This window comes from Thermobia domestica, chromosome 1 (assembly GCF_964235325.1).
Source record: "Thermobia domestica chromosome 1, izTheDome1.hap1.1, whole genome shotgun sequence".
Taxonomy (NCBI): Eukaryota; Metazoa; Arthropoda; class Insecta; order Zygentoma; family Lepismatidae; genus Thermobia; species Thermobia domestica.
The window spans coordinates 105,956,989-105,976,769 of record NC_137454.1 but is presented as its reverse complement, the minus strand read 5'-3'; the positions used below and the strand labels follow the sequence as shown (position 1 = coordinate 105,976,769).

The 19,781-nt window shown below is 36.4% G+C and overlaps 1 protein-coding gene across 1 annotated transcript in view; it reads left to right on the top strand.

Annotated features, from left to right (window-relative positions):
• L (zinc finger protein Lobe) overlaps window positions 1-19,781 on the top strand; it is an 813,940-nt gene that overhangs the window by 273,683 nt on the left and 520,476 nt on the right. Inside the window, exon 4 of the mRNA XM_081761539.1 lies at window positions 16,325-16,402. Coding sequence (XP_081617665.1) covers window positions 16,325-16,402 — 78 coding nt within the window. The remainder of the gene's footprint in view (window positions 1-16,324; window positions 16,403-19,781) is intronic.

The window sequence follows — 19,781 nt, the reverse complement described above, 5'->3', positions numbered from 1 at the left end:
AGTTAAGTTAGAATGCACTTAAAAAAAAAAAAAAACTCTCTTCAGTCGATGAGCCAAGAGAAAATACACTTGGTAATCTTCTTTACTGAATTACATAATCTCGCAGCTAATACTTTTCTTTTTTATATATAATTTCTTCTAGCTTTCGTTATTTTTTTTAAAGAGGAACAGAAACTGAAAATTTATATCATACAATAAATTACACTCTAAGTCAAGGATTATGGTCTATTCTTATGTAGTTCTACAGTATTAACCGCTAAACCTTACAAAGAACATAACCCTTCTTCCCTCTATAGAAGCTAATAAATTAACTGTTAATTTCCTTGATTGGGTTGAAATTTCTTAAGCATTCCATCCATATACTTTGCAAAGCAAACTCTTTCGTAAGTCCATTGTAGCGATACAGGAGAAATTGTTTAAGTTCACAGCAAGTATTTCGAGCCCATATCGACTTATCTTTGAGAGAAATTATTCGAGTGAGATTTACTACAAGCGTCTGCTACTTCTGGTATGTAACAAGAGAACTTACCCTTTATTCTCTTCCCCTCTTAATGAAATAGTTTCACAATATTTACTGGATGCAATTAGCAAGAGGTTATCAAATACTCTTTTAGAACTCCAATAACCATTTAAAATGATGTGAACTCAGTATCTTAGTCGTCTCTTAATGGATACCCTTGTATAGTGACAAAGTTATTGGCTGGAATTCCCCTTTTTCTTACATTATCTAAGTCGATAAATAAATAACAGATCATAGCAATTTCTTCTATTTAAAACTCAATCAATAAACTAACTTTTTTGTGTTACCGCTTACTATTGATTCTTTCCATTGGAAGATTCTTTTTTAATGTACAGTAATAGGGATGTATTTTTGAAAGGATCAAGATACTTTGGAGAGTGGGGAGAAACTTGGATTTACTAGAACACTCTCAAAGATATAGATTATCAGAAGAATAAATACACCTTTTCGCTACATAACTGTAGCCAGTCCTTAAAACAGGTTGACTGCCAAGGTGATTTGAGGGTACTGGTCCCAGGAGGCCATAAATGTCTTCCTACCTTTGGCTCGATTATGGATAGTCATGTCACATTTTTGTCGCGATATTTTGCTTCTTCCGAAAATATACCAATGGGAGCCGAGCACCATATGTCATACCCATGGTCTCACTATAATTTGTGACAATGAGCATCATATATGATGCTCAAGAACCTGAATAGGTTAGTAATAGGTAATATCAAGCATGAGCATCATATATGGTGCTCATGGCTCCACAGAGAAATAAGGTGAGCTCCACATATAAAGCTTATGGCAGTCAACCTAATCAATACATAGTACGTCAATACAATACAAGTACTGTGTGACCTGTTAAGTAACGTAAGTGACTACATCTCTCATTCGGTCACCTGCTTGCATGTTAAATTTTTACCGAGTATGTTGGTCACTTAGATAATACACTTTTCGGTGTAACCACGGGCAACCAATTTACATAGGTTTCACTGGATAAAAATAAGCAAGAGATAATAAAAGTTTCTTCATCATGACTATTCTGCTACCTTGGGTAGATCACTTACTGCATATCTTCAGTCAATTTCTTCACCTTGATGTAGCAATTACCAGTTTTAATACCGTCTTTGAATTGTAGTTTCTTCTCTTTCTTCTTTTTCCTTCCACTAGATCTTCTTTCACGCTCTTCAGTACACAGTTTCTTCTCAGACAAAGTTCCAAACAGTGTTCCGTCTAATTTTGTTTACTTCTCTCTCTCTCTCTCTTCCCCTAACATTTTCCTATTGGTTTTCGAGTCAATCTTGCTAGCTTTGTTGAATAATTTGCTGGATAGTGTAATACATCGTATAGGGGGCTCGTTGCCGTCTTCTCTTGTTCTTTATGTCTTTGCATTGTAAAATGTTGCCTCGAAATTTGTATTAGATTTATAGGGAACTATCATGGGAATAGTGAGCGCCTCCATCTTGTTACTAAAACAAGAGTAAATATTGTTTCTAGTAGAAGAATTCGTAGCTTATAATTAATAAGATTTGCTAATTTGATCGGATTTGTAGTGTTTAAGTGGTTAATTAAAATATACGAACTTCATTATAAGATTTATTCATGGGTTCTTAATTCGTTTGTTATTTGTGAGTCATTAGGAATAGATTATAATGATAGTTACCATACTGGACTCTGCCAAGATAAAAATTGGGTATCATGTGCCTCAAATATAATCCTATAAATTGCTGACTACAAATAATGTATGATTAAATTATCACAATTGATCTTTGTTCTTTTTGAGAAAGAATGCCGATATAGAAGCAAGAGAATCTACTTCAACGTATGGAAGAGATTCAAGAAAACTCGGAAAGCTAAACCTTTTTCTCGGTTCTTGAATTATTAAAGAACAAGGAAAGCTTGTGTGATCTTCAAATCAACACAAATGTTTTATTAGCAATAGGAAAGAACACAGGGCTATGATGTAAACAATAAAAGCATGCGTCTCTTGCGTAAAAAAAATGAACAATATTACCAAAACCCTTCCTTGAGACATCCCAGGATATTAGTATATGCCCGATAACTGTATCTCTTTATGCCTTATGACTCTGAGTTCGATTTGAAATGTGTAAATAAAAACTTCCGATATTATTATTATTTTTTTTTAAAAAAAAGTATTCGTTGTAACTTCACATAAGAATTTTATCAAACATTTTCACTTACAAAACTAGTCCCAGTTCTTCCTCGCGAAGGGGTGAGAGAGAAAAAAAAGGATAGCTCTCCTTTCTACGTTATTCATTCAACCTCGCCAAACAGAAAATAAAGACAAGACTAACATTTATATAAAATGAGCAACTTGCATATTGATCAGAGTTGTTTAGGAGAAAGAGAGGGAGTTAGAGGTTATGTGAGGCAGAGGGTGGTCCCATGGGATATGGAGTGTCTCTGTTGCAGGTAGGTACTGTACGTACAAAGGGTCACACACTCACACACACACACACACACATATTACTTGATGCCAGGAACGCTTCGACATTTCTATACGGCTTAGGGAAACTGTACGAGTAGGACAAGCAGTGGGGGTGGTGGGGGCACTCTCTCCGACGGACCACATCGATAATGAGGTCCCTCGAGAGAAGGCCCCGAGTCGAGTCTCCCGCTTGCGACAGTGAGCAGACACTGGACAACAAACCTCTCCTCTCAAAACCACCTGAGGCCTGGCTCTCGATCTTTCCTGCATTATTTATCACCTTCACAGGCGGGGAGGCAGACTATATGGAAACGTATGTCACTGGATATACGTATGCATTAGAATAGTTCTAACACGGATGTCTCTGTGTGTGACAAAGTCTACTGTCACGAATAAGATAGACACACGCTTATATCAATAATGTTCTCCATCAAAAGGCTTGACGAAAAGTCAATCTAATAACTTATTTGGTTTTTTGCATGCCTGAAAGCGTATATATATATATATATATATATATATATATATATATATATATATAAAACTTATCCAAACGAAAAGAATGACTACTTTTCATATAGCAGCAGATACCATTGAATGTTAATAACTGTTTATTTAAAAAAATAAATAAACGGTATTTATACAAATGAGATCCAGCTTACAAACCCACTTTATTAGAATGACGTAGTGGGACTTATAAGGAATTCATGTTAGTACGTCGGTCCGTCCATTACTCCGCACAATAAGTCTTGAAAGAAACGAACTTTTAATTTTCTGTAATAGATCAGCAGCGTCTATAGATTTTGATTGAAAGGAGAGAAACTTCACACATGTAAGAATTTCTAATTTTTATTAGTATATTACCATACAATAAATGTATCTCTCAATCTCAGAGGGAAAATTGCTCCTCTGTCCCATCAGTAGACAGATAGAGCTATTATCTCGGACCGAGTTTGTTAATGGAGCTAATGTGTTAACACCTTCACATGTAATGATGGCTATCCATGTTCCGTTTAAAATGTATTTAAAAATCCCTAACTTCTATGCAACCCGCGCAGTACCAAAGAAATGTTGGTTGCCTATAATAAAAGGATGTGTGGGGAAAGTAGCTATCCATACCCCATATTTCATACATAGAATCACATTATCCTCTTTACAGTTTTAAATAGTTCGTTTTGATACAATTAAGTACAAACAAACTTACCTTAATGAACGCATTTTAATAGTCTCCATAGCACGGACGTTTTGTATTCCTGCCAGAATACTCGTACTGTTACGGGACAGAAACCTCTCTTTTACGGGTGGTCTCAAATACGGACACGGACAGTCTTCTTCCTCCTACTCACGCATTTTAGTTATCTCTTCGTAATTGAACTATTCTCCATTTATTCGTATTTAGCACAGAAAATACTATCTGCGATTTATGAACAAATCTGTGATACAGTACAGTAGGCAGAATATCCATTCCACCAAAAATTTATTTGTCACAAGTTAATGAGCTTGTGAACCACGAACATTCCCAAAGCTGAATTTTCGACTTCTTTTTTGTGTCCACAATAAATCACTCTCTGGTGGGAATCCTAGGAAATCTTTAATAAGCAAAAACAAGCGTCGAAATCTAAGATCGTGGTCAAGAATCCTACGGGAAACTTCTTACCCCTAACTTGATAAACTCACTGCTCTTTCCCTTGGGGCTTACATCTTCCCCCTAGTTTCAAAGCTAAAGGGACAAACGTACGATTTTTTAAAAAATCAACGAGGAATATTTTCCCTCTCACTATGTTTCGAAAATCCTCTCAGCAATTTGAGGCCTGAGTACATTATTTCGATATTAGCCTAGATTTAAATTTGTAACTACTCTGTTTACAGTATACTGAATACCATTACTGCATGAGCTGTTAGGAGCCTAAATTAGAATAACCTCTGTGTGATGGACGCCTCTCATTAACGGGTAAATAATCAGGTACCATCGATAACTGTTATTAAGATGTTTCACTGTATTTTATTCTCATATCTAAACATTAGGGGCTACTCTCTTCCCCTAAAAGTGGTAACAATTCGTAGCATAGCTTGTTAATTTAATTTCGTAGCAAATACAAAACAATATGAACTGGAAAACATCAATACTTTCCAGTTTTCTATTTAAAATATTATTACTGTACGCTTAATTGTTTTGCTTTGTCTTGCTTGATTGGAAAAGTCCATCATTTTAGGTTGAAAATCACATATTTCAACAATTCTTCATTTTTCTTATCTTTAATCCTTACTATATATATATATATATATATATATATATATATATATATATATATATATATATATATATATATATATATATATATATATATATATATATATATATATATATATATATAAGGGCGGATCCAAGGGGGCTATAAGGGCTATAGCCCTCCCTTGACCCTCAGATATACACTAGATAAAATGGGCTTCAATCCTGTTTTACACTGGATAAAGCGGCAAACTATGGTTTAGTCCCTCCCTTGATCATATCCGGATCCGCCACTATATATATATATATATATATCTTATAATTTCTTTATTCAAGTACCAACCTGCTTTCTGCGGTAGTGACTGAAATTAACGAAGATATTTTAGTTTACAACAAACAGTGTTTCTGAATCTTAAATTTGATTCGTTATTTCTGGTCTTCTTGATTAGTTTGTACATTGATAATGCCTTGTTTATTTCCAAAGTTAAGTTATGCAACTCAAATAACTCAAATTCTTATGTGTATTGTTCGGGTTGCCTAACAACAAGCTTTATACAATTTGTCATTTGGATTTCTTGGTTACGTAAGCTTTTGAAACCTAGGGAGATACTTTAAAATAAATAAATAAGAAGAACGTTTTTGTTTCTCATTCGCCATTTCAGTGCATTTTTCTGACTTAAATATTCTATGAAATGAAAATGAAATGAAATCTTTCAGTTTCATATTCCACGATTATGTCCTTTAGACTAACGGGGACAGGTGATTAAGACAAATGAATGATGATGAAAGAACTGGTGGAATGCGAAAGTGGAAGGAAACGGAAGTATCTCGAGAAAACCCATGGACATGATGTTAGCCACCACAAACTTACTTGGGAGAGGATCGAACCAGGGACCCCATGCACGAGAGTAAGTAATCTACTACTGAAACACGGTGTCATCTTAAATACTCTAGTATAAGAGTATTTTCCCCCCCTTCAAAATAAAAAAAAACTGTTACTGTCATATTGACTATATTCTGCACTTAGCATAATAATAAAAATGAATTTATTTACACAACTTCTTTTGCTACTGTTACATTTTGTCAATATGTTTTTCTAACAGAAATTTTAGACGAAATATCAAAAATGTCTATAAATACGGTGTTAATTAAATTGGTCTCTTCTGAAATAAAATATTACATTAGTTCAAACATGCCTACGAAAGATTAAGCTTAGCTCAAATCGTAAATGATAATAACAAATGCGTGGAGCAAAGTGTACTTGGACATTTGTTATTTACTGGTATTTTTAATCTTTTTATTAGGTTTATATCGTTGAACAGTATTTTAAGTGATCTATAGATCATGAAGTTATAAACTGTACATTAGAAATGAAAACACCATCACCTCTATGGTTTGCCCTTTCCTTTCCTATCGAGCCAGCAATACTTCTTTGATTCAAATACTTTTACATATACACAGACAGAAAGTAATAATAATAATAATAATAATAATAATAATAATAATAATAATAATAATAATAATAATAATAATAATAATAATAATAATAAATAGTTTGTACAATCAATCGTAATATTGACTTTACCTACGTTATAGATGTCAAATTCAGGATATGACATGTGAAATGTAATGCTTTGAAGTGATACTGTATTACTTGCAGGATAGTTGTAATGGGATTGTTCGGTTAAATGATAGTGTGCAAAAGACACTTGTACTTACGTGTTTGATAACTAGTTTAGTTATAAAATTGCGTTGTCCGAAAGAGTTATGAAAAAGACTCAACCAAAAGTTTTGTACCAAAGATACTTGTAAGAGATTAGCAATTAATTTTATTCTAGGAAGTAGCAATGACACGGGTATACCACGTGAAGGAGTCTTTTTTGTACGGCGTGATAAATTTTTCAATTAATATTGAAGCCAGAAGTGGTAGTAGATTTCTACCACTTCCGGGTTTAGTAAAGAGATTAGAGTGGAGATTAAACATATTCTTGGGACGCTTAATTGATTGTAGGTATCAGTTCTTGCTATTTATTATCGTTTTTACGCTATAGCAATCAACATTAAAACCACAAGTGGCTGATTTCGTCCATTCCTGGTTTGCAAATGAAAACGAAATGCACGAAATAAGCGATTCCTCAATCTTAGAAGTTTAACCTTATTCCCTTTATCATATGGCAGCATCACATCACAGACTTGTGTCACACACTTTAGCAGATTACTTGCCGTAAATTGAGGAGTTTCCGTACATTACAATCCTGAATAACCTCTTCGTTCTGACGCACGAGTTATCTTTCAGTTTTACATCCCACGCTTCTGCCGGGTAAGCTAAAGGCGTCGATGATGATGAGAAATGAATGAAATGGTGAGATGAAGAAAGTGCGAAAAACGGGATAACCCCGAGAGAACCCACGCACACGGTATTTGTCTACCACAAAGTTCACTTGGCGCGAGCTGGGATCGAACCAGGGACCCCACGCACCAGAGGTGAACGCTTTACCACTGAGCCAGCGCGGCCCCATCCCCGGTCTGAATAGAGGGTTAAGAGAGAAACTAGTACCTATTCTTAGAACGGTAAATCGATTTGAAAGAAACAGCTTCCCACTTTCTCTTACCATTTTTGCTTTATGTTGATAAAAAAAATGTAGTGGACTTAGACCTATACCATTTTCGGTTTTAGTAGAGAGTTAGGGATAAAAATTAATGTATTCTCAGAAGGGTTAATTGATAGCAGGAAACCACTTTTCTCTGTCTATTACCTTTTTGCTTTATAGTGATGAGCGTTAAAACCAGAAATGGTTGATTTCTTCCACTTCCGGTTTGAATATTGCCTGAATCAAAGAACTCGTTACCAAACTTTTGAACTTCTGCATCCTGGTCAAAATCGATGGCAATCCATCAAAGTAGTTCTTAAGATTTTTGTCTTCCGGGCGGACGGACACACGGACATTAGAGTAAATACCTAAGTATATAAAGGAGTTTTGGTTTTTTAAAAAGTGATGTCCAAATTATGAAAAAATCAGACTAAAGTTGTGTACTACATTCGTACTATATTTGAGACAAAAAATCTCTACTTGTTTCGAAATATGGGTATGGGAAAAAATAGAGAAAATCGGCTGGGTCGAACGGGAAACCACTAAGAGGGTATTAAAAGTAGTAGGACAGAAAAGAATAATATGTGACAGTTAAAAAAAAAAAGATTGTCCATAACTTGTTTAAGAAGTACATAATTGTGTCGTAAGGGAAATGATAGAAGGTATATTATAACAGAAAAGAAAGAGGATAAAATCTACAATTGACACATAGCTCGAAAACGGATAACTCGTGCGTCAGGACGAAGAGGTTATTTAGGATTGTAATGTGCGGAAACTCCTCAATTTACGGCAAGTAATCTGCTAAAGTGTGTGACACAAGTCTGTGATGTGATGCCATATAATAAAGGGTATAAGGTTAAACTTCTAAGATTGAGGAATCGCTTATTTCGTGCATAATTTGAAGTGAATATGTATAAAAACCTGACAACACAACAGCTCTGTCATTTGCTAACAAAGTTTAAATGGAACTCGGAGCGCCGCCTCAAAACGCCATAAACTCTGTTCCTTAGAATACTGATATCAGAAAAAAAAAACTTATGACGAATCCAAGAAATTAGAAAAGAGACTTCAAAGAAAAAAAAATTATAAGTGTAGGATACAAAAATGTATAGGGTCACGGAAAATAATGTCAGCTTCTCGTGATTATTAACTACACCATTTTGGAAAGTAATTCTCAGGACTTCTGGGACAAATAGTAGTTTCAGGCTCAACGCATTTCTTCTCAGTCTACACCTTTCTGAATATTTTATACCGGAAATTTGGATCTCATCACATCGTCGAAATTATTTTCGGTATAGTCAGTAGATCAGTAAAATAGGCCATTGGAGTGACACACGATATATCATACGTACAGTTTGTATAGTTATATACATGGTACTGCTAATGCTATGACCTCGCAGTAATTGTTTCCTCTCATTCAAGAACCAGAATGTGTAAACAGTGGTATACAGAGAATTTTATCAGGGGGAGGGTTCAAAGTTCCAACTTCATATAGTTTCAGGATTGTTGTATACATGTCTTATTAGGGTACCTTACATACCTCAGGGGTAAAAGTGAGGAGGAACGCTGGGGGGACGCCGTTCCCCACCTCGAAAAAATATGATGGCATCCCCCCAGTTTCTAAAAAGTTTCAATGCGCAAAGATAGGCATGAGGAACGGCGTGTCGTCATGTCGCTACCTACCGTCCCCCACCTTTTCAGATCCACTTTTACCACTGACATACCTTATTCATATTTTCTTATTCGAGGGAGTTAAAACCCTGAAAATGCCTTGTGTATGCCACTGTGTGTTAATGAATATGTTTATTTGTTTGTGTTTCTGTACCGAAGCTATAAGAGGAATGGACCTACAGGTTAAGATGGAATCCGATCCACTGTAATGCATTTAATGCTTTCTCACTGGGTATCGAGGCCAGGACCACCGAAGGCGCATACACTAGCCACTAGACCAATAGGAAGTTGTTGTATCAATGAAGAATTAAAGAAAATAATAATAATAACATATGTTTGGTACATGATACGATCTACTCACTGGTTGTTTCTGCGGTTACGAGCTTTCGAATTTCGGAAGCGAAGAGTTGGTTTGGGAATACCTTATTCCTTTGAGAACTTTTCCTTTCTTTCTTCTCGTGTTTGTTCATACTTGTGTGTGCATGTGCTTTAAACATAGAATACATTTTGATAAATACGATTTACTTTAAACCTTGAGAGACCTTCTCTCTTTCCATTTTTTCTTGTCCTTTATCTTTTATTTTGCACGTTTTAAAATAGATTCAAGAGTTGTGTTCAGCTTCAGAGAAAAAAAATCTACCGGAATTGGTTTGTCCCAGTGGGAAAAGGTACCTTAGGAAGAGTCACGAGGCCAAGAAAGAGTCTGTCCGTCCAATGTGACAACAAAACAAATCACCATTTCAATCACACTTCCATCTCACGCAATGCAGTCACTCAACTGTTCGTATCGTGGTGTCCTAAGGCTAAAAGAGGGGAAAAACCCGTGACACAAAAATCTTCTTTCTTGTTACACTCTTTCTCACTCCCTCTCTCTGTGTGAGTGTAGCATGGGTGTGAGTTGGTCCTTAGAGACGAAAGACTTTATCCCAGAAGGTGACTTGACTGTAGAAAACTGAAAAATAAAAAAAAGCACTAAGGATCGTTTTGAAAATGCTCTCTTTTACATTTGTGGAAGGGAAATACTATATTCTTTGCCAATTGAATCAAGCAGCTAGCGAGAAACTAGATTTTGTGCGTGTGCGAATGTGTGTGTGATTTTATCAAATAAGTTATGAACTATGGCGAAATATAAGTAGGAAAGACGAGATACACAAAACAGGCATTGGACAAGAAAAAAAGTTAATATTAAAACCCGCAGGAACGTAGTAGTGGAGAGACGAAACTACGTAAATGTGAGTATAACAAGACATATTTTTCACTTCCTCATTTTCTTTTCTTTCTTTTCTCACTCCCAAAACCAGATATCTTCTCCCCCTTTCCAAGCATCGCTACATTTTCTTCTCTCGTCCTCAGAGTGTCATAATAAACAGGACAAGGTTATTGAGGAACGACTTTTGCAGCAACTAAGAACGGACATTCAAGGATGAGATAGAAGATATCGTTCTTCGAATCTTTGGTGCCATTACCTGGGGCGTAGAAACTGCGGATTTGGGGCCTCCCTTAGAAGTCATTATTCGATTTCCAAAACTTAGCGCAGACAAAAAAAAAGAAAGAAAAAAAGAAAACTGGAACTCAAGAAGATGAGAGAGAGAGAGGGAGAGGGGAGAAAAAGAAAGATGAAGAGAAACGAAAACTAAAAGGAAAAGAACGCCGAAGTAACTCAAAAGATGGGAGCCTCTGCAATAGTCCAAAATTCCCTGCAGGTTTGCGTTAATTTTCTGCCGTTCTGCGCACACTGCCCCCTGGGGACTTAGGGCAGAGGAAGACAAAATATTCCCAAGTCTCCAGGAGATGGAGAAAACGGCATCCGACAATCTCTGGGGAATGTCTCGGTCACGATTGGTCCGCGTCTAGGGACTCCGCCAGGGGACTCCCCGAATATGAGAGTGTAATTACTCAGAGTCCTCCATCCGTCCTCAGAATATGAGACATCGAAATAAAAAGATAAGTTCTTGGAAGGAATCGAGAGTGAGGAGTGTAGAAGGGAAGAAGTGCCACCACTGGAACCATCAGTTGAAGAGAAAGAAGAAATACTATTAGTAAGAAAAGAAGAAGAACCTCAAAAGTTTTCTTACATTCAGAGGATGTGGAGCAAGTATTAGAACGAAAGCAAGAGTATAAGGAAGCTAGAGAGAGACTAGCGTGTAATGCCACAGAGAATTTAATGCTGAAGTAAGCAAAAATGAAAGTGTTCCAACAATTCTTTTGAAAACACCTTTTACACATTAATTTTAGCAGCTCAAGAATACTACTTCTACACGGACGAATATCTCAATCACCAAGTTTTTTGTTGTTTATTTGTTGAAGCTTAGCGTCGTTTTCCAGCACTAAGGCTATATAAGGCATGGACCTACAGTTTAATTAGATGGAATCCGAGCGTTCAAATTTCAATCATCTCCCATCGTGAATCGAATCCGGGCTCCTGTACACTAAAAGCGCGCGCGCGAGCCCTTACATAACCGAAGAGGGCTCTGTCAGCTTTTGGTAAATATAGGATATGAGCATGTGTACTTCCGGGTTCTGTTCCCAGTGAGGATCACTTTAGTATATGCTCTTAGTCGAAACTACTTCAATCAATAAGTACAGTATCCTAGATTCCAAACAGACAGTGGAATTATCAATAATTTGGATTGATCTACTGACCACACACCAACTATCACAAAAACAGTTTTATGGACAAGGATTCTTTAAATTTAATAGGGATGCACACGAGAGTACAGTTGCGGTTGTCTCGTCTCAAAAATGTGTCTCTTGAAGGATTTCTCGTCTCTAAAAATACATCTGTTTCTATTGAAAAAAAAAGCTCCGATTGGTCTCGAATCTCATCACAAAAATTTTGCTTCATCTCACCTTGTGCGCAGCTTTACATAAATCTGCCACTTCCGGTATGTGTTCTTATACCTGTGGACAAAATACAGGATCTCTATAAAAAAAAAAAAAAAAAAAAAAAAAAAACTAATGCATTTTTCTTTTTGAAGACTGAAGATGCACTCATGAAATGAAACTTGCCCCCTGGAAAGGTGAAGTTGTTGCGTCATCAAGTTTCATTTCCACTTGACTTTAACTAAACTTTTGATATCATGGTGTCGTCTGGCAGTGCAATGAGGAATTCAGTCGAGAAAGCACAGTGCGTTATTTGGTTAATTGAAACTAAGAGGAATCAGCAGAGGAGGACCAATTGGCTTTTTTTCTTTAGAGGCACGTAAAACATCTGTTGTACGCTGAGAAAATTCAAGATTTAAATCACCTTAAACACCAAATAACGAATATAATCGCATCCACACCCACCAGGAATGCTGGCACCAACATGATAGGAGATATAATGCCGGTTGAAGATATGTAGGGCAAGCAAAGGTAAATATATTGAAATCTATTAGGTACAAAAAAAAAACTTTCAGGTATATAATTTCATCGCATTAGTTTCGTAATCCAGTGTTTGTCATGTGGGCTGTATGAAGAGTGCATAAAACTTCCTATATCTTTTGTGTAAAACCCTGTAGATTTCTATCGACCTGCCGAGACGAAAACAAACGGACAGAGAATACAATTTCAAAAAGGTGTACATTGACCTCACTGTCCTAAGTTATAGAATGAATCATGCATAATTTTCTGTGGACAGCGTATCTATTTTATGGCTTTATTTTGCGTATCAATTCAGTGTCCTTGGTTTTGACCTAAGACAAAAGAACTTAATGGAACTCGTATTAAATGGAAAATGCTCTCAGGGGAAAAAAAAATTTTGGGTAAAGAGAAAATCCTATCGAACGCTTATATGGAGAGACTCACACGTTAATTTAGCCCACGCTATGCACTTTAGCGTTAAGTTATATTGAAGTCATCGATTACAATTCTATGAGCCAAAAGATATCTACATATGTTACATAGGCTACTCCTCTTGAATTGGTTAATTTGGAGTTCGTAAGGCCTCTTTTCAGCAATTAAATTATATGATATACCAGTAAGCTGAATGCAACTACCTCTTAACATGAGATTTGACTCATGTGAGATCCAAACAAGAATAGAACTTGGAACGCACGAAAGGCGAAACGCTTTCTATTAGAACATAAGATAACTTATTTTTATATATCAGTGGCGTGTGGCGCTGTTTCCGCCAGAGAACAGGTCACGATTGCCAACACACCTTTAAAATTGATAAAACATTATATAACTTAACATGCTCTGCCCGCACTGGAAAAATATCTTCTCGTGAGATGAGCGAAGTCAAGCAGTGCCAGGTCCGGTCAGAGAAAAGATAGGTGATTGTTCGTGCTCATCAGATGGCGTTGGCATTGGAGTCTACCCAGCGTGTGAGGATAATTGGGAAGCTAAAGAAGTAGTGGACTTCGGTCTAGAGATCCACCATCAACAGCAAGGGAAGACGATGTGCTGAACATACATCACCCCAAAGGCATGAGTCCCATATGCCGTCTAGTAGCCCCTGGCTCTCTAAGGGTTGTTTCGCCAAGAGTTTTTTTTTTACTAACATGGACAATATCTATTGCTTCCGTAGGTTTTCTTTTTAGTGCTCCTGTTTCCTCCCACATTATCATTCTGCCGGTTTTAAAAAATAATAATTCACTTTCATTAGTCATCTATCTCTTTTAGCCCAAAGGACATAAGCGTTGAATTTTAAGTTAAAGATTTAATCTTATTTTTACACGTGCTCGGTCAATACTGCAACTGATTGACTTCTAGTAAGATCTATAAATCATAAGAATCTTCCTTCCGTCTTACCACCCCTTGTAAGATCATGCAGCGGTGTTCGAAGTAGCGGCTTGTTTGCTATATCTGTAATTTTGTCAAAAGTAATATTGCAACGAAGAATTCCCTCGTGGCTAGGTGGACAGCATTCGGGCCTTTGGCGCGGCAGACCCGGGTTAGATTCCCAACTGGAACTCATGTGGTTCGAGTTTTACGTTAAGCTGTAGGTCCACTTCTCATATAGTCTCGCTGCTGAAGGAGACACTTAGCTCAAATCTAATCCAATCCAATATTGCAACTAAGGAAGAACTAAAGATTTCACGCTCTGTTCCGTCGAACATTACTTCTACTACCGAGCTACTAGCCCATTCTGAATTCTATTGGAATCCTGGTAAAAGCAGCTATGTTCGATAAATGGTTCACTAGTTTTTAAATAATATTCTCCATTCAAATTTAGCAATCGTATCTTCTAAATACCTACTCCTACTTTGGTAAAGAAAACCTTTCAGATAATCAAACGTTCTAACACTTTTACTTTTATATTGTTGTTATGTACAATTATATCATTGCGACGTCGTTCACCCATTTGAGTGTCGATCCTTCGAATGTATTTAATAAAATAAGGATGGAAATGGCTTTTAGAGTATAAATGAATCGCATTATCTACATTTATATCACCGGAATTCTGAGATATTCCAAAGTCCTTTCTCAATAACAAATTAAACATTGTCGAGTTTTTTTTATCACTTAAAATAAACATATGGTTATCCATTCGTACGATTATAATAGCGACTTCGAAAAAAAATTGTATAAAATTTTGTTTTGGTTTTAAGTTCTGTGAGGTAAGGGTAGACCTATCATTTAAAGTAATATTAAACAGTGTTACAGGTTTTATTTCAATATATTTATTCTTTATCCGTTTTTTTCTAGTTTTTATTTATATCGTGCAGCGTTTTGTTTGTCCTATTTTACTATGTTCATTTTAGTCTTTTCATGAGGGCAATCCGTGTTTGAGCTGGTGTCTTCATCGTGACATGGAAATACCCTCGCTGATGACGTCCCCACGAACACATACTTATACTGATATATTGCCTTTTCCGGGAGAATATCTCTGAATTCAGAATGTTAGGTCAATTCGACAGGCATATCACATAATGTTACATTGACTCCTATCACATGATTATTCTCTGATACGCAAGACATTGGCACAGATTCTTTACATATCACTTTCATCATTGACATCATACACAGGGAAAGTGAAAAGCTTAATACGAATTACGTAAGAGTTTATTACTTTCAGTACGTTGACAACTCAATGTTACAGAGAGTAATAACATACAATGTTTTATCTATAATTCGTTAAAAAAAAATACTATATTATCTAAATATTTTGCAACTCTGAAAAAATGGGGGAAAGAAGTGCAAGATACAATGATTGTCGTAAGGTTAAATGTAAACTATGAACTTAAAATAGGTGAAGGTGTGTAAGACAGAGCACTTCTCAAAAACACAATACATCATTTTGAATTTACTCAATGACTCTTATCTCCAATACATCCTAACTCCATGACTCCATATCTAATACATCCTAGTTTCATGAATCTTATCTCCAATTTATCCTAGTCCCATGACTTTTATCTCCTGCACACTCTAGTTCTATCCCACTCTACCCATAGTCCACACACATTGGCTACAGCTTTGATCTTTACCACATTGTTCCAGTATAAATTTTATATTTTTATATTCACGTTAGCTACTGACTGATCAACATTTTTCATTATTTTTTCTCTCTCCGCCACTCTAGAAAATCAATGACGCATTTTGGGTCTTGGGACTTTGTGGGCACTTCTCCATTTGAAGTGATGTACAGCAATGAAATTAAGAAGAATATCAATATAGAAAGTTTGAATAATGAAAGAATTACACAGTTGATTATCTTCTAGATTAATACTTTGATACAAGTATTACCTTAGTGTTCTTGAGTCTTGTTATCAAGTGTCATATTTAACTTTTTAAAAATTTCTTTAGATAATAATGGTGCACTTTCTATTGTTACGCATGTATATAATATTGCTTCCATTATCATTTGTGTATACGTGTATATGAATGTGTGTGTGGCTTAAATAATGTTTCTGTTTCCATCAAACGAGAATGTTTTCATTTTCCTCTTTTCTGTATAGGTCTGCCCGACACATTCCTCAGCGGAGGAGGGGCGCCAACTGCCGTTACCGGGGAAACGGAGAACAGCCTCGAATCAGGTTAGTGAGTGCACTTTGGGAGATGCTATAAAACGTAACCCTCTCCCTTCGTCTATCTTTCTTCCTTTTCTCTGTGTCTCCCTTGTCCTTTCGCACCGGCCATCACCCACCCACTACACACACACACACACATACATATATATATGTATAAGCCCTCTTCCGCATACATCCGCGCGCCTTCGTTACTCTTCTTTGAGAGGAACCACCATCTCCAGCCCGAGCGCTTCTGCAACAGGGGGGTAACCTCTTTTTCGTCCATTCACGGCCCCCTCCCCCCTTGCTGTACATTCCCACTCTTCTCTCGACATGGAAGGCTCGAGGCTTTATGGCCAGTGGTCCACAGAATCCCTGAGGAGTTACTTAGTTCGAGCTAATGGAAACTGAAAGATAGGGTTTCCGTGTATTTGCTGGGATTTTAATTGGCGAGATAGACGTCTCATCAAGAAAGCTAGCTCGGTCCCTAATGACTGGACGGGACTCTCTTTCTCTGTCTCCCTCGCACAGAAGCTACTGTAGAAGGAAAAAGAGAATTCGTCTACCGCTTCGTCCCGCCCCGCCTCGCACACACACTGGACCTTGATAAATGATACGTGAGATCCGACCGCTATGTGGAGGCCCGAGACAACCACACGCGTGACACATTAAAGTTTCAGAATCCTTCAGCGAGCGAAAGGACGAGGTTGTCCTGTCCGCCAACTCAACTGCTCTGGAGGGATGATGACGACTCCCGCTCTCTGCACTTCAACACCAGTCACCGACACTTTACTTTTCTGTTACCACAATTTTTCATACAAACTACATACATACGTCCACATACTCACTCTCTGCAATGCGTCGACGATGCTGTCTGTCACTGGTGGATGCATGCATGTACTTGACAAGATAAACCCAGTACTTTTCACGCAGTATTTGCAGATGAATGTGAAGGTAGTTTGTTTTTTTGGGAAGGTTTATCTCGAGAAATCTCTACGGACGGCAAAAAATAGATCCGAAGTTTATAGAGTGTTTAGAACTACTGTACATGTTTGACACATGTAAATTTATACTATATATTTCTGCGGCTCGGTTCCTCAAAGCTACTCAGGTGTTGTAAAACGAGTTCTATAGCACCAGATAACTGATTTTGTTGTTTAAAGAGCGTGTAACTAACTATAATTTAATATAATAAACCGTAAGTTCGTCGCCGCAGATACAAAATGTATCTATTAGTTTGTACCCTGTATCTAGCGAATCAAATCAGGATTTTGTTTCTCCCTTTTCCTTAAGATCCTGAATTCTTCCGCTTTTTGTTCTTCCTACTTCTCCCACTAAAGGGTTTAATTTCTAAAGGAGTCCAACTAGAAATCTATACCCCTTACACATTTTCTTAAATCAATACATACCCAACGTATCCCTAGATGTCTCTAATGCTTGACATTCACTAATAAATAGCATATAATGAAGTCTCAATTTGTGTAATTCCTTTATTATTCCGTTTTATCCGTTTGTTTTGCATGCAAAGACTTAAATTTCAATAAATTATTTACTTCTTTAATCATTTCATCTTCTTTATTAATGTTGAAAATATCTTGATTTTTCCTAATTTCTATGTAGTGCTACAAATTATTACCCATTCCGTGATCGACAGAGTTTGCTTTCAAAACAATTATTATATTTTCTTGTTAGAATGAAGATTAAAGTATTGATTGATACTTTAAATATGGAGACGACTTAGTATATCTTGATCGCTATGTACAGAATCCTATTTGTTTTCTTGCAGTACTTAATTATGATTATTTTTTTTATCTAGTATTGTTTGTTCAATGCTAACCAATGAATAAGTATTCGAAATCATAATTGCTAACTTCAGAGCTTAGTGCTATAACTACTATATAAAACCAAAATACCCACAACGACTGAGTGTTTACTGTACCTACGAAACTCTTGATTTAATATGGTGAAATTTGGCAGTGTTATTTATAGATAGTCCTAAGAAAGGATTTAAAAAAAAAAAAAATAACCCATAAGGGAAGATTTGAAAAGAATATTCTTTCGATGTGTCCGGACACAAAACTCGTCAACTCCAGGATTGAAGATATGTAATGTGGTATACAAAATACTTTTTGATACAAAATGTCTTATATGTTTGCCCAAAATCGAAATGGCTGATAAGGGGAGAAGGAAACTATTACTAGTACCTTTGTAACCCGTACTTTTATGTAAGAAAAAAAAGAAAGAATCTGCTTTTTGGATTGCAATGATCTCTTGAATCATAACAGTTACAAGTTGGGAACTATTTCCAAGTCGTATTGACTATTTGGAAATTTAACCTCAAAAGGGGGAAAGATGAATAAAATTCTAATACATAAAAATGAATAATTCATTCTATAAACCTATCGTCACGAAAAAATATTTTGTACATCGTGATTTGTAGTAAATAAGATATATATAGGTGAACCATTTCCGCTATTTCTGTCAATTAGTTTAGAAGTTACAAGGAAGGATCACTTGTGGTTCCGAGCAGGAAACGAGGGGAACGTTTTACAATTATTGCATGTTTGTTTTAAACCGCTGCAAGCACTATCTGCGACCAAAGAAAATAGCGTATTATATATGTGTAGTGTCCGTATACAGAATATACTATTTTCATTTTGCCAATCGACTTTGGTACGAGCGGTAGTAGGTTCAATTTTCGATAAGGATATTCGGTCGAAAAAATGTAATAGTTTTTTTCTGACCAGCTATTCTGAGTGAGATTTTTCCTGGATTTTCCTTATTCATACCAGGCATATGCCGGGATGGTACCTAACATGCAGGGTCCAGGGCGGTTCCTTTCTTCACTTTTCCCCGAATAGTGTGCTCGTCAAATCACAACATCTCTAGTATCTGACGGTTTTAAGACCATAGATGGCGAAAACCCAGAAATCTAATAATTTTTATGAAAATATCAGGCCCTACTGTCACAAGAAATGTGGTGAAACATCAGAATTTTCCTCTTTTACTTTTCTTCTTGTTTTCTTCTTTCCTATTTCATTCATTTTTCTTTTATTTTATGTGGATATTGATCATCCACTAAAAATTTTGGGTATGCTGAAGCACCCCAGTGATCAATGTCCCTGAGATTAATTTGAAGTCGGAATCACATGAGCTCCCGCCGGGAACCAAACCCTAGTCTCCCGCGCTGAAGATGCATACGCTAACCATATAGCCATGAGGGAGCCTTAGAGTGCGTTTACGTCTGACACTTATTCCATCATTTTCAATTAGTTTTGTGAGAACAATTTACGTTTTGTGTTTACATGAAAGCTTCCGTGATGTCTATTAAATTATTTTTCTTGTTTACACCGAAGTGAAATCAAATTTTTCAATTTATCCCACAATTATGCCCTTTAGGCTAAGG